At 51.5% G+C, this 20,114-nt stretch overlaps 2 protein-coding genes across 2 annotated transcripts in view; both read right to left on the minus strand.

Moving 5' to 3' along the window:
- Positions 1 to 8,783: 8,783 nt before the first annotated feature.
- Positions 8,784 to 12,115, minus strand: Mtfp1 (mitochondrial fission process 1). The gene is made up of 4 exons (XM_069994541.1): positions 11,927 to 12,115; positions 11,038 to 11,165; positions 10,655 to 10,887; positions 8,784 to 9,364 (listed from the first exon to the last, which is right to left on the minus strand). The coding sequence occupies exons 1-4, from the start codon at positions 11,991 to 11,993 to the stop codon at positions 9,292 to 9,294; spliced, it is 501 nt and encodes a 166-aa protein (XP_069850642.1). The 5' UTR covers positions 11,994 to 12,115; the 3' UTR covers positions 8,784 to 9,291.
- Positions 12,116 to 14,513: 2,398 nt separating this feature from the next.
- Sec14l2 (SEC14 like lipid binding 2) overlaps positions 14,514 to 20,114 on the minus strand; it is a 30,286-nt gene continuing 24,685 nt past the window's right edge. The window contains exon 12 of the mRNA XM_069994542.1: positions 14,514 to 15,841. Coding sequence (XP_069850643.1) covers positions 15,711 to 15,841 — 131 coding nt within the window. The 3' untranslated portion in view covers positions 14,514 to 15,710. The remainder of the gene's footprint in view (positions 15,842 to 20,114) is intronic.

The raw sequence follows: 20,114 nt of genomic DNA on the forward strand, positions 1-20,114 counted from the left end.
GAGAAAATGTATCAGCATGAGGTTGTCAACATCCCCCAGTTTTGTTTAAGGATGGACACCCCCTCCCATCTCCTTCCCCCCTGACCTTGAACACAGGCTGGGCTCTGCCCAGGCTCACTGGCAGCTATAAAGTGCCAAATGGATCTGGCTCCAGCCCTGTGGAGGTGTTGGGCAATGTTAGATAAGATGGTGCCACTTTAGGCTGCCATGTAGATGGTTTCGTAATTACTGAGGCTGTCCCCAGGGTCAGGAACTACAGGGGTGGAGATCCTGGTGTGGTCCAACTTGGGGGGGGGGGTTCCTGGATGGGACCCACTGCTGGAAGGTCGTGTGGGAGGTGCTGGCAGGAGCCCCCCAGGAAGGGATAAATAAGAGGGACAGGAAGGAGGCGGTAAAGGAGGGTCCTGAGACCTTTGTCTTCAGTCCTCCCGTGGGGTCAGACCAAGTTCAAGGTGTGAGAGACATAACTAGGGCCACTTTGGGGGGCCCCAGCCACAGGAGCTTTTGAGGGATGAACAATGGATCACATGGTGAATGTAAAATGCAGCATGATGCTATTTGCAACCCAAATCCATGCTTTGTGTCAGGGCTCCCTCTTGTTGTTGGACTTTCTAGGGTGTGACAACTGTGTGGCCACCTGTCCCCTAGGGCAGTGTCATAGTTTGACTCTCCTATCCTACAAATAACCCTGTGCTCTGATCTTGTTTTGCAAAAATGTGGCTGCCAGGGGGCGTGGCTCCAAGGAAGGGCGTGGTCTACTTGTAGGGGCGGGCCCAATGGCAGGGGCGGGTTCTCTCAGTGGGGCATGGCCCAGCAGCAGGGTGTGGTCTAGCGGTGGGGAGTAGCCCAGTGGCAGGGGCATGGCTCAGATCGTTGAGTATCTGCCTAGGAAGTACAAATTCAATCCTCAGTAAGTTAAGGGAAAAGGAGAGGAGAGGGGAGGGGAGGGGAACAGGGGAGGGGTGGGGAACAGGGGAGCAGGGGAGCAGAAGCTGGGAATGAGAATGTGGCTTAGTGGTAGAGCACTTACCAAGCGTACATGAAGCCCTGGGTTCGATTCCTCAATATCACATCAACAGAAAAAAACGGAAGTGGTGCTGTGGCTCAGGTGGTGGAGTGCTAACCTTGAGTAAAAGAAGCTCAGGGCAGTGCCCAGGCCCTGAGTTCAAGCCCCAGAACTGGCCAATAGTTAGATAGATAGATAGATAGATAGATAGATAGATAGATAGATAGATAGATAGATAGATAGATAGATAGATAGATAGATAGATAGATAGATAGATAGATGATAGAGATTAGATATTATATATGTAAATGTAGCTACCAGAAAACAAGATGTGTGGTTCACATTTGTGCCTTAAATTATATTTTATTTGAATAACATTTTTTTAGAGGGGCATTTATTTATTTACTTATGTCAGAACTGGAGCTTGAATTCAGGGCCTGGCCAACATCCCAGAGCCTTTTCATTCAAAGCTACTGCGTTACCACTTGAACAACAGCTCCACTTCCGGCTTTTTGCTGGTTAACTGGCTTTAAATGGCAATTCTCAGACCTTCAGCCTCCCAAGTCCTTAGGATTACAGGCATAAGCCACCAGTGCCCAGGTGGTTTGGAAGACTTCTATTCTAACCATCTGGGTGTCTCTGAGTGGCCACATAACCCTTTTCTCTGTATCATGCCTTTCTCTTCTTGCCACTGAGAACCCGGGCTGCAGTGGAGCTGTCTGACGTCATGATAAAAGCCTACGCTCTCCTTCCAGGTGTGAATACAATTCCTGGCAGCTCTCTTGGGTCCTAGGTGCCCAACTGGCAGGTCCAGGTAAAGGCTGCGGCCTGCCAATGGGGCAAAATGGCACAAGATGCACACATCTTTACTGTGGAAAATGACCCGAGTGTTTGGAGGAAGCCCAGAGCCCCGTCTCCACCTCGTGGAAACATGAGCCCTGCAGATGTCTTGGCCAGTTACATGCAACTAGATCTGTGGTTGCAATCCTCCAAATATATAAGTCTTGGGTCAGGTGTCCTCAGGCAGAGGGCTGGAAGGAAGTATCTACCTGACACAGAAGTTCTGTCAGACTCCCAAAGGCCTTGGCTTTACCTCCTGTGGGCCTTAAAACCATGTCCTCATCTCACATGTGTGGAGGTTCAAAAGCTAATAAGGTTCCCTGTGGCTCACACCTGTAGTCCCAGCAACTTGGGAGGCTGAGGATGGGAGGATCGTAATTTGAGGCTGTCTCTAGCAGAAAAGTTCATGGGAGCTCTTCTTATCCCATAGCTGGGGGCAGTGGCATGCAATCCTCATCCCACACAACCTGGCAGGCTGAGATTGGAAAGGGCCACTGTGCCAGACCAGCCTGGGCATAAAAGTCTGTAAGATTCAAACTCTCCTTCTCCACCTAGAGAGGTTGCAGGCAGAGTAGAGTGGGCCTGTGATCCTGGTGAGTCCATGAAGAGTCTCCACTGGGTGGATCGTGGCTCAGGTGGACACTTATGTGGGAAGGAACACTCTGTCCTAAAAAATAGCTGGTGAAAAACAGAGCCGGAGATGGGGCTTCAGCGGAATAGTGCAAGCCTCCCAGTGCGAGACCCCGCCTCCAAACTCCCAAGTAGTGCCCAAAATAATAATAATAAAAAGTTTAAGCCGGGAGTCAGTGGCTCACACCTGTCCTCCTAGCTACTCCGGAGGCTGAGATCTGAGGATCATGGTTCAAAGCCAGCCTGGGCAGGGAAGTCCGTGAGACTCTTATCTCCAATTAACCACCAAAAAGCCACAAAGCTGTGATTCAAATGGTAGAGCACTAGCCTTAAGCATAAAAGCTCAGGGACAGTTCCCAGGCCCTGAGCTCAAGCCCCAGGACCAGCACGTTCACACACACACACACACACACACACACACACACACACACACACACACACGGTGTCACAAAGTCTGATTTCAGTTCAGTAAGGAGCATTCCCTCCCAGTAGCAGGAAGTCATTGAAGCTTTAGCGGAAGACACCAGGATGATTCCTCCCCAGCCAGGGAGAGAACCTTGAGCCCAGTGTGGAGAATGACCTGGAGACAGCGGATGTCCAGAGTGGGGAAAGCAGCAGGGTGGTGGGGCGGGGTAGGAGGGAATCTCCAAGGAGCTGAGAGAGGCAATGCCTTTGTTCAGTCTCAGCTTGAGCCCAGCGGCCATTTCTCTAGCTGCCATCTAGCCTGGCTCTGGTAGTTAGAGCGTGCTCCTGCTTCGGATCAGCATCTATAGCCATTCAATAAATGCTTTTGGTTCAGAAACTCCTCAGTCCTGAGAGTCTTCGTTTAATGATGACATTGTGTTACATAGCACTGCCCAAAAGAATTTTAAAAGGAGCCCAACCAGGTACACCTGCAACCCTAGCTATTTCAGAGGCTGGGATCTCAGGATTGTGGTTTGAAGTCTGCCTAGGCTCATGGACTTTCCTATCCAGGCTGGCTTTGAACCATGATCCTCAGCTTTCAGCCTCTGAAGTAGGTAGGATGACAGATGTGAGCCACTGGCGCCCAGCCCTACCAAGCACTTGGAATATGAATTTGGGTCTGGAATGCAGTGAACAATTTTTATTTTCCACTTGCAAATATACTTTCAAAAATTGCACAACAGGGGCTGGGAAGGTGGCTCAGTGGTAGAGCGCTTGCCTTGCATGCATGAGGCCCTGGGTTCCATTCCTCAGCACCACATAAGCAGAAAAAGCCAGAAGTGGCACTGTGGCTCAAGTGGTAGAGCGCTAGTCTGAAGAGCTGAGGGACAGTGCCCAGGCCCAGAGTTCAGGCCCCACAATTGATCATTAAAAAAATTTTTTTAATTGCACAAGTCAAAAAAATTAAGGAAAATAAAAATATAGATGGATTTAACTGCATTCATTGAAAACATGTGGACACCAAAGCACACTTATGGAAAAAACCAGAAGGACCTGCAGCATAGGAAAGTTTCTCTCGTATCAGATTAACCTCCACAATATGGAAGGGCTCCCATAAATGAGACGGATGACCCTTATCTAAAATGGGCAAAGAATATGAACCAACCTTTCTCCAAGAATACGTACAAACACCCAATGCGCACATAATGCTGTCACAATGCAAACAAGCCACAGGAAGTCCCACCTCTCACGCACTAGAATGACTATCATTGTTTTAGAAATGGGAAATAAGTCTTCATACTGATGTGGAGGAACTAGAACATTTGTTCATGGCTGGTGGGAAGGTAACACGGTTGTACAAAGTTGCCACAGCACTCAGCTTTCTTGGTTGAGACAAGGTCTCACTAATGACTGGCCCAATCTATACTAGATCCACGGTGATCTAAGGCTCTTAATCTCAGCCTCCCACAGAGCTGAGATTACAAACATACACACTGCTCCTGGCTTATGAGCATATGTTTTGCTATCTTGTACACTCACCTTCTTTGTTCCTGACCCACATTCCAGCCCTCTCTGTCCTCAGCCTCTGGGGTCCTGAGTGCTTTTCTGGAACTGAGAGCAGAGGGCAGGAGTAGGGGGGACAGAGGACAGGGAGGGATAAGATGGGGGTCAGAGGTCCCTCACAGCATCTGAGGATTGACCAGCCCCAGGGAAGGGGATGTCCCTCCATGGCTGGGGGAGCCAGGTTCAAGGTCAAGTTTGGGCAATTCCTTTTCTCCCTCAGAAAGGAGACAATAAGGAACCAGCCTCCTAAACTTCCCAGGAGGCTGTGGAGGGAGAGGGACTGTGGGGAAGGTCTTGATCTTTAGCCTCCAGGAACCTCCAAGCCAGATGACATGGAAGGGTAAGCCAACAAAAGTCTGAAGCTCAGACAGGTTGAGCAGCTTAGCCAAGGTCACACAGCCTGTGATTATTTTTATTTGTTTTTTGTCCGTCATGGTGCCTGAACTCTGGGGCTGGGCGCTGTCCCTCAGCTCTTCAGCTCAAGGCGAGCGCTCTACCACTTGAGCCACAGCACCACTTCCAGCTTATTCTGCTTATGTGGTGCTGAGGAATTGAACCCAGGGCCTCATGCATGCAAGGCAAGCACTCTACCACTGAGCCACCTTCCCCAGCTCCCCCCCTCCCCCCCCCCGTGATTTATTATTACTTTTTTTTTTTTTTGCCAATCCTGGAGCTTCTGGGCCTGGGCACTGAAGTACAAGTGCAAGGCCCCAAGTTCAAACTCCAAGTAGTACCAATAATAATTAATAATAATAAATTTTAAGCCAAGCGTCAAAGGCTCACACCTGTCATCCTACCTACCCAGGAGGCTGAGATTTGAGGATCATGGTTTGAAGGTAGCCTGGGCAGGGAAGTCTGTGAGACTCATCTCCAATTAACCACCAAAAAGCCAGAAGTGGGGCTGTGACTCAAATGGTAGAGCAGGACAGGGATAGTGCCAGGCCCTGAGCTGCTTTTGCTCAAGGCTAGCACTCTACCACTTGAGCTACAGCTCCACTTCTGGCTTTTGCTGTGTATGTGGTACTGAGGAATCAAACCCAGGGCTTCATGCATGCTAGGCAAGCACTCTACCACAGCCATATTTCCAGCCCCATACTGTGATTTTTATTTTTCAGCAGGAAAATCTCAAATATAGGTCAGAGCCCATCACCCAGGCCTGAGTAAAGCATGGCTCCACAGGCAGCAGGGAGAAGATCTCTGTAGATAGGCCCTGGGATGGGTGGGGGACAGTCCATCAGGGCCACCACGCAAAGGTATGGTGACACACACTGACCCAACTAGAAGTAGCTCTGTGTGGTCTTTCCTTTTTGTATGTGTTGCACCTGGGGCTTGATTTTGTGGCCTGAAAAACAATAAAACTATGTAATGATAATAATAAGAATGAGCCACATCACGTGCACATGAAACACTTATAACAGGTCCTGAAGCAACCATGTGTGGTGCTGCACTCTCATGGTCATTTTGGGTATTACACCAAGCTAGTTAGTGCTTGAGGGGGCGCAACTCTAGCATGTATGCTTCAAGGACAGAAGGCGCCAAGGCCTGGGGGTGGAAAAAGTCATTTCTTCTCCATCCTGTCTCCATCCCAGCTGGCATCGGCCCCAGCCCCCATTCCTTCACAACACGGAATGGTAAGTTCCCATTCCAGCATCTGCCACCTCGACCTCCACCCTGCTTTGCCACCCATTACCAGGCCTAACCAAAGGCTGGTGATGCCAAATTAGAGACACACATAAAAGTAGCTGAAGCCTGGCACTAGCGCCTCATGCCTGTAAATCCTAGCTACTGAGCAGGCTGAGATATGAGGATCTGGGTTCAAAGTCAGCCAGGGCAAGAAAGTCCAGGTGAGACTATGTCCAGTTAACCTCCAGAAAACCAGAAGTGGAACCGTGGCTCAAAGTGGTAGAGTAAAAGCCTTGAGCAAAAGAGCTCAGGGACAGCGTCCAGTACCACTAAGGTGGGCAAACGGTTGGTATCTCCCCAAAACTTCATTCCCCCCCTCCTGCCCACTTAGCAGCAAGGGGATTCATGACATTACGTACACAGATGCACGTGTGTGCGTGTGTGTGTGCTGGAGCTAGAACTCAAGGCCTCTTGATCTGGCTTGCCTTTTTTTTCTCTAGGCTAGCACTTGAGTCCCAGCTCCAATTCTGGCTTTTTGCTGGTTAATTGGAGATAAGAGTTTCCAGGCTTTGTCTATCCAGGCTGGCATTGAACCTCAATCACAACTATTTCAGTCTCTCTAGTAGTTTAGGACTACAAGTGTGAGCCTCTGGCACCCAGCTATTTTTCTTTTCTGTTTAATCTTCTCAGTCAATGTTCTTTCCCCCAGAATCCTTTGCAGCAGTCTCACTCTCCAGATAGGGACACCAAGGCTAGGGCAGTCAGCCCTGGGTACAGAGGAAGTCACTCCTCTCTGTTCACACCAAAATCTGGAGATGTCCAATGGTGCAAGATTTGCACAGAATGACACCTACCCTCCCATGCTCCTCTACCTCAACTCTAGAGGACTTACCAGACTTCACACACGTTTACTGCCAAGCAAAATATTTTTCAGATCTTTTCTGTTTGCTTGGTTGTTTTGTTTTGAAATGGTTATGGGATACTGGCTTATGAACTCAGGGCCTGGGCACTGTTCCTTCATTTTTTTTTTCTCAAGGCTGATGCTCTACTACTTGAGCCATAGCTCCACTTTTGGCTTTTAGATGATTAATTAAAGAGTCTCATAGACTTTCCTGCCCGGGCTGGCTTAGAACCACAACCCTCACACCTCAGCCTCCTGAGTAGTTAGGAAGACAGACATGAGCTTCTGGTACCCAGCTGGCTTCCTACTCTTTTCTGTTTCTTTGGCTCTCACCTCTTCAATGATTCTCCATTCTCTTCCTCTCTGGAATTTAGTCTCTCTCTGCTGTTACCCTGACTCTTCTCATTGGCTTGAACTCTGGGCCTGGGTGCTGGTGCTGTCCCTCAGTTCTTCAAGCCCAAGGCTAGTGCTCTACAACTTGAGCCACAGCACCACTTCTGGTTTTCTGGTGCTTTATTGGAGATTAGAGTCTCACGGACTTTTCCAGCCTGGGCTGGCTTTGAACCATGATCCTCAGATCTCAGCCTCCTGAGTAGCTAGGATTACAGGTGTGAGCCACTGGTGCCTGGCAGCCCTCCCCCTTTCTACCTTTATATTCCCCCTGTCTCTCCCTCCTTTCTTCTCTCCCTCCCTCCCTCCTTCCCTCTCTGACTCTGGGGCTTGAATTCAGGGCCTGGCACTCTGACTTGGCTTTTTGATCAGGGCTAGCCTTGTACCACTTGACCCACACCTCCAACTACAGGTAGTTTCTCAGTCTTGTCTGCCCAGGTTAGCTTTAAACCTCAATCCTCAGACTTATGACTAGCTAGGATTACAAGTATACACCACAGGTGCCCAGCCTGGCTTGCCCTCTCTCTCATTCTCTCTTTCTCTCTCTCTCTCTCGTGTATGTGTGTTTGTGTGTGTGTACACACACACACTTGCTAGTTCTGGTGCTTGAACTCAGGGCCTCAGCATTGTCCCTGATCTTTTTTGCTCAACACTGGTACTCTACCACCTAAGCTACAACTCCACTTCCAGCTTTTTTTTTTTTGCTTGTCCTAAGGCTTGAACTGGGTGCTGTCTCTGTGCTTCTTTTGCTCAAGGGTAGCAGTCTACCACCTGAGCCACAGTGCCGCTTCCGAGTTTTTCTGTGATTTAATTGGAGATAAGAGTCTCTCAGATGCTGAGCACCAGCAGCTCACGCCTGTAATCCTAGCTACTCAGGAAACTGAGATCTGAGCATTGTTGTTCAAAGCCAGCCTGGGCAAGAAAGTCCATGAGACTTTTAGCTCCAATAAACGACTCAGAAAAGCTGGAAGTGATACTGTGGTTCAAGTGCTAGAGCACTAGCCTTGAACACAAAGAGGCTCAGGGACAGTGCCTAGGCCCTGAGTTCAAAGCTCCAGGATCAGCAGAAAAAATAAAAAGAGAAAATGAAGTCTCACAGACTTTTCTGCCTCAGACTAGCTTTAAACCACATGCTCAGATCTCAGGCTCCTGAATACCTATAATTACTAGCATGAACCACTGGGGCCTGGCCACTTCCTGTTTTTTCTTTCTTTCTTTCTTTTTTGGTAGTTTAATGGAGATAAGATTTTCATAGATTTTGCTGCTCCAGCTAGCTTCAAACCTCGATCCTCAGATCTGAGCCTCCTGAGCAGCTAGGAGCCACTAGGCCTGGCTCCCGGCTTTCTCCCATACTGGGCACTGTCTCCCTGGCTTCCCCACCCCTCACCCCTGCTCTTCCCCAACAGGAAAAAAAGAAAAAGAATACACAGCTTCTTAAAGATTTATTGGGCCAGCTCCTAGCTCAGGGCTATGTGCCTTCCTGCCAGGCCTCATAGTCCCCACAGCAGAAGTGGCTGGTCTGGGACTTCTAAATGCCCCACTCCTTCATTTCTCCCTGAGTACCTGCTGTGGTCAGTCATGATGCCATAGGGCAATTTAGCTGGGCAGAGAGGGCCTCCTGGTACCAGCTTGCTAAGTGATCTGGGGCATGTATCTTGCCCTATCTGGGCCTCGGTCTCCTAATCCTCCAGGACTCCCCACCCAGAGTCAAAGCCAGGGTCTGCTCCCCATGAAGCCATCAGATTCTACCGACACAAGAGGGTCCAGGCCCCACCTCTGCGGTTTTCTGCAGCTGCTGTCCTGGAGGCCTTTGCCTGCAGACTTCTGTCCAGCTCACACCCAGGTAGGCGCCAGGGCTGTGGACCCCAGGGAGCCGGGTGTCTGCATCCCCTAGTGGGAGGGAGCCAACCACAGGCCCGGCACTAGGGTAGAGTCAGGAAGAGCTGGGCTTCCCCACTGATGGGTAGAACTTGCGCAGGCTGGAGTCCAGGAGGAAGTCCACTGACCTGTGGGGAAAGTGCAGGTGGTAAGTAGATGGCCATGAGGTAACAAACAGGAGGCAGGAAGCCAGGACTGACTCCTGGATATATGGCCCAAATGGTCTCCAGGGGAGAGATCCTCCTATCAGGCTCTGCCGATCTTGGGAAAGGCACACTCCAACCAAAATAATAGCATCTTCCTTTTCTTTATCCATCTGGGGAAACTGAGGCACAAAGCAGATAAAGGACTCCCTCCTATCCTCAATTCAAGGTCAGTTATATTCCCCCCTGGGGAAAGTTTATCCCACTCCACAAATGATCTGTTTGGGTTGACACCCATCCTCTGGTTCTAAAAGCAAGCCTGACCAAGGCTAACCAATCAGCAAAGGGAACCTGGCTCAGAGGCAGGTATTCAGTCTGGATGGACCAATGAGAACCTTCCTTGAGATTCCAGTTGGACACTGGGAGCTGAGGAGGGCCGTCCCTGTTTTCTGTGAGTATAGCCAACAGAGTGGGGTAGGGTAGAAAGAAGGGCCAAAGAATGGGGAGAGCTAGGTGCTGAAAGATGGCATTTGGGGGCCTGTATCCAGCCATGTCTGAAGGCAACACAGTCTTGGACTTTGATCTTTCTTTTCCTTAACATCCTTAGGGTTAGCCGGGCACTGGTGGCTCACGCCTGTAATCCTAGCTACTCAGGAGGCTGAGATCTGAGGATCACGGTTCAAAGCCAGCCTGGGCAGGAGAGACCGTGAGACTCCTATCTCCAATAAACCACCAGAAAACTGGAAGTGGCACTGTAGCTCAAGTGGTAGAGCGCTCGCCTTGAGCTGAAGAGCTGAGGGACAGCGCCCAGGCCCAGAGTTCAAGCCCCACGACCGACCAAAAAAAAATCCTTAGGGTTTATTGTTTTTGCGTTGTGATGGTGGGGTTTGACTCCAGGGCCTGGTGCGTGCGAGGTCCGCACTCTACCACTCAGTTACACTCCCTTTGAGTTTGGGTCCCATCACCCACATCTCCTTCAACTCCACTACTCTAGGGCACTCCTGCTCTTCCCTGACCCTGGTGATTTTGTAACAGGAGACTTCCTTCTGGGAACTCTTCTCCGTCTCATACCCTCAAGACGCTTCTCTTTCTCTACCACCGAAGTGTCTGCCAGATCATATGCCGAAGAATATGGATCGTCCTTTCTCCTTCAGGAGCCCTGCCCCGGGTGCCAACTCGGCCTCTGGGGCTATTTGTTCTGTCAGCTATAGCTCTCAGGGCCTAACTCTTACCTGTAGAACAGATAATAACCTATGAGGTCCGGAGGGCACCCACCTGTCAATGGGATGGATGATGACAGGGATAGTCAACAGTCCGAGTGTGGTGGTAGTCCATTTGCGAACCGACAGGGGCCAGCGGGTGGCAGTGCCCAGGACGTAGAGAGAAGCAGCACACACGCGGTTGATCGTGAATCCTGGGATGACCACAGACGCCAAGGCCTGCCACACAAAGGTGTCGACCACAGCCACTGTCACCCTGGCGCTGCGGCCTGCCTCAGGGTTCTGAACCTGGTGGGCACAGAGATGCTCGGTTCAGGCAATCCTGTAGACAGAGAGGCTGGCCAGGGACGGGGAAGTGGATGGAGGAGACAGGAAGGGGGATTTTTACCAAGGCAGTGAACGGGATAGGAGTTGGAAGGGTTGTAAACACACACTCACCTTTCCCGCCTTCTTGCCTTTGTCGATGGCATCTGCCAACACATAGGAGCTGGACACGCCATAGCTCAGCCACACCACAGCCCTGGGCACCATGGATCGGAAGGCCTCTCCCACCTCATTGGCATAGCCTGGCGGGTGGAGGGGGAACGTATCACAGGGCTTTCCACAAGGGGGCGCTGGAAGGGGGTGCGTTCAAACCCTAGCCAGAACTAGAGCAGGTGACCTTAGGTAAATAAATGACTTTACCTCTCAGTCTCCGGGGCTGGAGAGGGCGCAGGTGGGAGGCCCGCTTTGACTTGGGGCCACTGTGGGAAGCCCGAGTCACCATTACCATAGCTCCTTGGTGAGAGCCAATCTAACCAACTGCTTGGATTTCCTACCCTTGGCTTCAGACGAAAGAGGTAATAGGCAGCCAATATAAATGTATTCTATTATATATAACATATGTAAACGTGCATGCATAGTATATATAATATAAACATATATGTAATATAAAATATATAAAATGTAGGTATAATATAAATATATGTATATATATGTCTGTATATAGCCTATCAACGGCCAATCTATATATATAGGGAGACATTTAAGGGTGCCAGGCCTTTCTGGATCTTACCTCATTCCACCTTAACGACGGGCCTGCAGGGACCCCCCCGAGAGCAGAGCTGATTCCCCCGTCCCCCGATGCTGTGTGACCTTGGGCAAGACCCTAGCACTCTCTGAGCCCAGGAGAGGATTAAAAAAAAATAAATAAAACTAAGCCGCGACCCCCTTGGGCTGGTCCTGGGCCCGGGCCCAGGCCGGAGCCCCCCCCCCCGCCCCGGCGGCCCCAGCCCGGGGTGCACGCGCGGTGTGGGGGCCGCCGCGCCCGGGACCCCCCCGCGCTCACCCAGGTATCGCACCCACGTGTCCCGGTAGAGGTCGCGCTCCGCGCCCGGAGTCTGCGGCTCCGACATGTCGCTCCCGCCCCTGCCGGGCCCCGGCGAGCGCCGCCGACCCGGCCCCCGCCGTCGCCCCGCGCCGGGGACTCGCGCCGGGGACCCGCCGAAGGTCGGGGGCTGAAGGTCGGGGCCGGCGCCGCCGCCGCCGCAGGGAGCGTCTGCAAACTCCCGCGCGCGCCTCGCCCGCGCCGCCCCCCGCGCGCCGCGAGCCCTCTGATTGGCGCCCGGTCCGCCCCGGCGCCGGCGGCGGGTGTTTGCCGCAGGGACCCACCGGGGCTCCAAAAGGCGACGCGGCGGTTCCCACGCGGCCGGCCTCGGGGCCCCCGAGCCCGGGCCATCGCGGCGGCGGAGGCCCGGCGGGCGCCCCGGCGCGGGCTGCTCGCCAGGATCCGGCGCCTCTTTCTGGGGGGTTTTAATGGGTTCTAGTTTAACGGCAAGGATGTGTTGTTATTATAAAGGTGATGCTCGGAGAGCCCGGGTTCCTTTAAACGGTGATCGGTTCTGATCACCGCGATCATTCGCGGCCGGGCCTACACACAAGGCCCCTTCCTCAAACCTCCCACCCGCCGGGGTCCCACCCGCCGGGGTCCCACCCGCCGGGGTCCCACCACCCGGGGTCCCACCCGCCGGGGTCCCACCCGGGGTCCCACCCGGGCTCCCACCCGCCGGGGGTCCTGGTTTACCAAGGACGAAGGCGGAGCCGCTTTCCCGGGTCACCCAGCCGAAGAGTGGGGACGCTGGGATTCCACCCCGACAGCTCTGGAGGCAGCTCCCTAAAGGAGGCGGGGTGAACGGCGAGGCCCAGGAGAAGTGGGTGCCCGGGGGGGCCCGGGGGCCTCGAGGCTCATCCCAACAGGTGCCATGTTTATCAAGCGCTCCTTCTGGTACTGGATCGGTAAGCACCTCTTTCTGGCTGGACATGGACGGACGGATGGATGGATGGATGGACGGATGGATGGACGGATGGACGGATGGATGGATGGATGGATGGATGGACGGATGGACGGACGGATGGATGGACGGACGGAGGGATGGATGGATGGACGGAGGGATGGATGGATGGACGTACGGATGGATGGACAGATGGATGGACGGATGGACAGACAGATGGACGGACGGATGGATGGATGGATGGACGGAGGGATGGATGGATGGATAGATGGATGGATGGATGGACGGACGGATGGATGGATGGACGGACGGACAGATGGATGGATGGACGGACGGACGGATGGATGGACGGATGGACGGATGGACGGATGGATGGATGGACGGATGGATGGATGGACGGACGGATGGATGGACGGACGGACGGACGGATGGACGGATGGACGGACGGATGGATGGACGGATGGACGGATGGATGGATGGATGGATGGACGGATGGATGGATGGATGGATGGACGGATGGATGGATGGATGGACGGACGGATGGATGGATGGATGGACGGATGGACGGATGGATGGATGGGGCAAGGACAGACAAGACTCCCGGAAAATAAACGGTAAGAGAGGCCTTGGGAGGTTACGGTGATTACACAGGGGAGACCCTTCTGCTGGACCCCAAGTAACTCAAGTAAGCAATTAGTGGACCATGGGGGGGGGCGTCAGAGAGAGAGAGGGGCAGTGGACACTGAAGGCAAGGAGGTCTTGGGTTCAAATCTCTGCTGTACCAGATAAGATGTTCATGTCAGACGCATTATACTCATCAACTGACAGGTTGACTTGAAACCCTTCTGTATAACTACTTGATATATATATACATATATACATATATACGTACATATAAACGAGAGAGTGGGGAGGGGAGACATCGCCCTCCCCTCGTCCCAGTCCCCCAGTCTGTAAGAGGAAATGAATGAGGACCGCCCTTCCTGGCTGCCTTTCTCAGTCCCTTAGGTCCCCACTACAAACCCAGGAGGGAACAACAGGGACTTTGTCTTAGTCTCCAGTAGATGTTCAATAAAAACGAGCTCTTCTCGCTATAAAAGGCAAGGAACACGAATATCGACGTCCTCTCCATCACATCCAGCCCGAAGGTGGTTATTCAGGGTCCGGCGCGGCCGCCGGTCAGGGACAAGACTGGGGGGGGGGGGGGAGGGAGAAGGTGGGCGGACCTGGAGTCCTCAACCCCTCTAACACCGGCAGTGCCGCCACGGAAATAGGAGACGGTCCCTAACACCACGTGACCCGCGGCTCCTCAGGCTCCCGCCCTCTTTAAGTCCCCCACGTGCTTGTCAAGACCAGCACGTAGAGACCAGCCGAAGGGGGCGTGGCTTCCGCCCTCACTATGAAAGCGTTCAGGAGCTCTCTTGGTGCCCTGCACAAAGATGGCGGAGAACACGCCCTCGGGCGCGGACCAATCAAAACGCGAGTTGGTGGAAGGGTCCCCGGGGACGGGGCGAGACTCCGTCCGGCGGAGTTTCTGCGCCTGCCTGGTTTTGGCGAGACCGGGGCGGGAAACGCGATCGGCGGTCTGGCTGCGAGCGAGGGGTGGCGAAGAACCCGGCGGCTGACATTGAGCTCCACTCCCAGTGCACCGAACGTCGCTTTATTCATTGGTTAATTTTCCTAACAGATTGTTGTAAACCAAGGCCGGGGTGTCCGGAACGGCCCCCGCCGCGGGTGAGCGGCGCTTCCCCGGCCCCTGAGCGCGATCAGCCCGGGCTCCGAGGGAAAGGGAGGTGGGGGCTCCCCCACCCAGGCCTGGGCTGTGGTTTCCGGGCTGCGGCCGCCCCAGACCGCGGCTCTACCTTCCCGGCCCGGCCGGCTCGGTGCCCGGCCCGAGGGCATCAGCCGCGCCCGCTGTCGCCACCCACGGAGAAGGTGCTGCCGAGGCCGCCGCAGGCCGGTCGGCAAGCGGACACCCAGAGTGGGCAATGCCCCGGGGCCTACTTATCATGGCTGTTCTGAGGTGCTCAGAGGCAGGGTTAGGAAGAGGCTGGTGGCAAGGAGGGGGGCCCCTCCCACCCCTCTTCTAGGACTCACCCCCAGCCTCCTTGCCCTTCTGTGATCTCTGGAGGTGAGTATGATTGTGCTTTTTGTTGGTGTTGTTTTCTTTTAATTGAACTGGAAGCTCAGAGTCACTAACGATGATTAATTAGTAATTAGAGGCAGCCCCTGAGCCCAGAAGTTGCTGAAATGCTTATGGTGACAGGCCTGTCTGCCTTCCAGTGGGTAAGGTCTGCACTGACTTGAGCCACGCCAACCAACTACTTGGGAAAAGCCAAGAGATAATAAACTCAGGCTCAGAGATGTACAACTTTAAAAAACAAAAGTTCGGAAAAGCTTCTTTTGCCCTCCTGGCCAATCACCTTGCTACCACTATTACCAACTTCCCTGTTCATTTGAAAGCTGGCAAATTCCCTGCTCCTTCCCCTGAAGAGTCAGGTCCCCATCTTTTCCCTACTTTGTCTAACTTTCCCCCTGCAACACCTCTCCTCTGTCTTCAATATCACTGGACAGGTGAAGTTGGCCATGCTTACAGGACAGAGAGATCCTATCATGATAGCCAGTTTCTGAGAACTCCTAAGTAAATTTGAGAGGCAAAGAGACCCACTTCAGCTATTTGCCTTCTTCCTAATTCTGGAACAAAAGCTTCCCAGTCCAGCCTGAAGTCTTCCCTTCAGCCCACTTTTTTTTGGTGGGAGCTGCAGGATTGTAAGAAAGTGACTAATAAGAAACCAACAGGGAGATGCTGAGGGGGCCCAAGCCTGCTGTAGAAGGAGGGTGTTATTTGGGGGTGACAGCTCCCAGCTGATTCATCTTCTCTTCTGAAGCTTTGTCTGGAAGCAGGACCTCCACTGTGAAACTGACCTTCTTGGTGTGGATGAAGCTGTAGGTGTTGTCAAACCGTAGGACATCTGAGGGGAGGCAGAAAACCAGACATTCAGGCAATGCCAACAAAGAGCTCTGGGATGGCCATTATGGTTAATGAGCGAAGGGTGTGGTAGGTGATAGGGATTCAGGTGTCCTAGGCAATTGTCCTTGACCTTTTAGGTCACTTAGAAAATTAGTCTAGCTGAGATGACCATTCAAGAGCAAAATGCATGAGACAGAACATGTCAAACGCCAGATGAGTGACAAGAGACGATTACAACCACTTGGAAAAGGGTGAGAATCATGGCTTTGTAAACCAGGCTGCTTATGACCTACACCTCCAAAGGGAGACTAGAAACTGGGCACTGAGGCTTATGCCTATATAGCTGCTCAGAAGACTGATACCTGAGGATCATAGTTCATAGCCAGACTGGGCAGTTAAGTCTGTGAGCCTCCTCTATCCAATTAACTAGCAAAATGCTGGGAGGAGAGCTGTGCCATAAATGGTAGACTGTTAGCCTTGGGTAAAAAAATGCCAAACAAGGGGCTGGGAAGGTGGCTCAGTGGTAGAGAGCTTGCCTTGCATGCATGAGGCCCTGGGTTCAATTCCTCAGCACCACATAAGCAAAAAGAAAAAAGCTGGAAGTGGTGCTGTGGCTCAAGTGGTAGAGCACTAGCCTTGAGCTGAAGAGCTGAGGGACAGCGCCCAGGCACAGAGTTCAGGCCCCATGACCGGATCCAAAAAAAAAAAAAAAAGTTTGAGGCCCTAAGTTCAAGCCTCAGTATGGCACAAGAAAAGAGAAAGGAATAGGAATAAGTAATATTGGCTGGGCGCCAGTGGCTCCCACCTGTAATTCTAGTTACTCAAAAAGCTGAGATCTGAGGATTGCCGTTGGAAACGAGCTCAGGCAGAAAAATCCATGTGAGACTGTTTTTTTTTTTAATCGGTAACGAGGCTTGAACTTGGCCTCAACGTTGTCAGCTCTTCAGCTCAAGGCAAGCCTTCTACCTCTTGAGCCACAGTGCCACTTCGGGTTTTCTGAGTGGTTTATTGGAGATAAGAGTCTCAGACTTTCCTGCTTGGGCTGACTTTGAACTGTGCTCCTCAGATCTCAGCCTCCTGAGTAGCCAGGATTACAGGTGTGAGACACCAGCACCAGGCCCTGTGAGACTCTAATCTCCAATAAACTACTCAAAATGGGAAGTGGCATTGTAGCTTAAGTGGTAGAATGCTAGCCTTGAGCACAGATGCACCAGCTGGTGGTTCACGCCTTTAATCCTAGCTACTCCGGAGGCTGAGATCTGAGGATTATGGTTCAAAGCCAGCCCAGTGAGTAAATTCGTGAGACTCTTATCTCCATAAAACCACCAGATAACCGGAAGTGGTGCTGTGGTTCAAGTGGTAGAGCACTAGCCTTGAGCTGAAGAGCTCAGGGATAGTGCCTAGGCCCAGAGTTCAAGCCCCATGACTGACAAAAAAAAAAAAAAGGAAATAATAATGCTGTTGTCATTGTGTCACATTATTGGGCTGGTAATTATTATATGTGATTGCAGTTTTCCTTACCCCCAACCCTGAGTTCAGCATTAGTACTGTTTAATAGATAAAAGGGTCACATGTCACACAGCAACGGAGCTAGAATTTCCCTCATCCACATTCCTGCTTTTGTTCTGGCCAACTTGGGCCCTCAGAAACCTAGCCCTGTTCAGTTTTTGACAAAAAGTAAACTGTGCCAACTTAATGAGCTAGGAATTCTTCCTGGAGAAAGCAAAGTAAACAAGGAGTCATTGCTTAACTGAGCATAATAATAAAAGATAGGGGAAACTCAAATGTGCGAAAGAAAATTGCTCAAACAATTGGTGCTGTGGTCCACATAATAGACTACTGTTCTGATAGAAAAAGAAAAAGCTTATCCAAGACTTGACCTCAGGGCTTCACACCTGCTGGGATTGCTTGCTCCCAGCTGGTGCTCTATCATTTGAGCCACGCCTCCAGGCCTGCTTTTTGCTGGTAAAATTGGAGATGGAATCTTATAGACTTTTCTGCCTAGGCCAACTTCAAACCAAGAACCTCCAGCTCTCAGCCTCCTGAGTAGCCAGGCTTAGAGGCGTGAGCGACCAGTGCCAGGCTTTGAACCTCAATCTTTCAGCTTTCAGCCTCCTAAGTAGCTAGGAATACAGGTGTGAGCCCCCAGCTCACAGCTGAAGCTCAGACAAAACATTGCTGCACAAAAAAAAAAAGTTTGTTTTTTTAACTTTGCTTTTTGTCTACCCACACTTACAGGTTTTCTTTGATGATATATTGTACAATATACTAAAAGGAAACCTTTTCTCAAATCCTGCTGGGAGTTTGACAGTTTCAAAATTCCTTTCACACAAAAACCAGCCAATTCCTGTAAAGATGTCTGTCTCTGTGTGTGTGTGTGTGTGTGCGTGTGTGTGTGTGTGTGTGCGTGTGTGTGTGTGTGCGTGCGCGTGCGCGCGCGCGCATGCATGACTTTTTTTCTTATTTCTTCATTTATGTGGTACTGAGAAATCGAACCCAGGGCTTCAGGAATTCCACTAAGCCACAGGACCTGTTTGCTACAGGAACCTCACTCAGTTGCTTCCACGGGCATGGAACAGATTTGGTGGGATAATAGACCAGAGCTGTGTGCAGTGGTTTCCTCTAGGAAGAGAACATGGGCCTACAGTTGGCGGAGAAAGCTTCCGAGCCCTGGCAACAGAACAGACTTGTTTTTCATCTGACCCTGTTTCTTTGAGGAGTTGTTCCATTTCCATTCAAACCCTCCTTTAAGAGAGCTAGGAAGGAAAACCAAAAATGTTAATTCTGTTCCTTCCCTGTGTTGGTTTTCTTTCACTTTTCCCAATAAGGAAACACACACACAAACACACACACACACAGAGTGTTCATTCTAACACTTAATCTTTCACCCTTTTTGACCTCAGATAAAATGATATACCATCTAATCTACTCTTTCTTCTTGGCATGAAGTGAGCAGTCGTCATGTATTTCTTCACAATAGCCATTTCTTTGGTTTATGTTTCAGAAATCCCACACTAACCAATATTCCTTCCCCCTGCTCTGCTCTGGATGACAGAACCTTGGCCAGAGTTTATCAAGCTGACCAAGCCAGTAGTTCTTCCATCTCCTTAGACCAAATACCAGGATCAAGAGCCAGCAAGTTATTCTGTCCTCAGCGGGACACCGGTGGCTCACGTCTGTAATCAGAGATACCCAGGAGACTGAGATCTGAGGATCACGGTACAAAGCCAGCCCGGGCAGAAAAGTCTGTGAGACTCTTATCTCCAATTAGCTACCAAGAAAACTGGAAGTGGCACTGTGGCTCAAGTGGTAGAGCACTAGCCTTGAGCTGAAGAGCTGATGGACAGTGCCCAGGCCGAGTTCAACTACCATGACCGACTTAAAAAAAAAAAAAAAAAAGATGGAGAACTTCTCTGGGAATCCTTGGTCCCCAGATAGAGATCTGTATTCCACTCTCATCTGGGGGGAAGGAAAGCCAAATCTTGTTTCAGACATTTGGAGAGTGGGTGGCAAAGAGAGACTTTCAGAAAGCAGACAACCCCATGACTCATGCCTTGAACTCTTTGGACCCCAGCACTGACCATGAGTTCTGAGTCACTTCCCTGGGGGGGGGGGGGTTAGGGAAGAAGGGGGGTGGTTCAGATCCTCAGGACTGCCTTGTGCTTGTCTGATGACAAAGCCTACACTTTCCATTCTTCATGGAGTAGTCCATCTTCAGTAAGCCCTCAGGAAATACTAGATGGCAAGAAAAAAGTACAATCAACACAGACTTTGGTCCCCTCCTTGGTCATTCAGTACACCCCTGGACAAGGACTAACCAGAGAAGCCTGAGGAAGATCTCATGCCCCCTCTCATGGCAGCTGGCCTGCCCAGAGCTTTCATTTCTCTTCTGGGTGTTCATGTTCCATGTGGCCAGGGGTTGCTGCTCTTTGAGAATGCTGTCTCTCACAAATGTGCCTGTAAGCTAGTAGTTGGCTTTCCAGGCTCACGCCTAACCTGAGCACCAGCCACCACTCACTGCCCTTCTACCTGGGAAGGTGTGAGGGATGCAGTGGCCTGCTTCTGCTCCAGGGAATGGGCAGCAAGCAGATCCCAGGCAGGTGGAGGTGACCCTTGTTATACCCAGGACAGATGTTCTGATGGTTTCTAAGACAGTCCATGGCCAAGACTCTGGATCCAAACTCTAGTAGTTTCTGGTATCATCTGTCTTTCGGTGTCTAGACAAGTTTGTGGGGGTGGGGAAATATCCCTTTTCTAGCACGTAGCTTTCTTGT

Source organism: Dipodomys merriami, unplaced genomic scaffold (genome assembly GCF_024711535.1).
Source record: "Dipodomys merriami isolate MVZ:Mamm:240054 unplaced genomic scaffold, mDipMer1.0.p SCAF_45, whole genome shotgun sequence".
In the NCBI taxonomy this organism is placed as follows: Eukaryota; Metazoa; Chordata; class Mammalia; order Rodentia; family Heteromyidae; genus Dipodomys; species Dipodomys merriami.

Coding starts and splice junctions, on each gene's coding strand:
- Mtfp1 (XM_069994541.1), bottom strand. CDS start 11,993: ATGTCGGAGCCGCAGACTCCGGGCGCGGAGCGCGACCTCTACCGGGAC. Junction 11,166..11,926: donor CACGTGGGTGCGATACCTGG/GTGAGCGCGGGG, acceptor TCCACCCGCCAG/GCTATGCCAATGAGGTGGGA. Junction 10,888..11,037: donor AAGGCAAGAAGGCGGGAAAG/GTGAGTGTGTGT, acceptor TGTGCCCACCAG/GTTCAGAACCCTGAGGCAGG.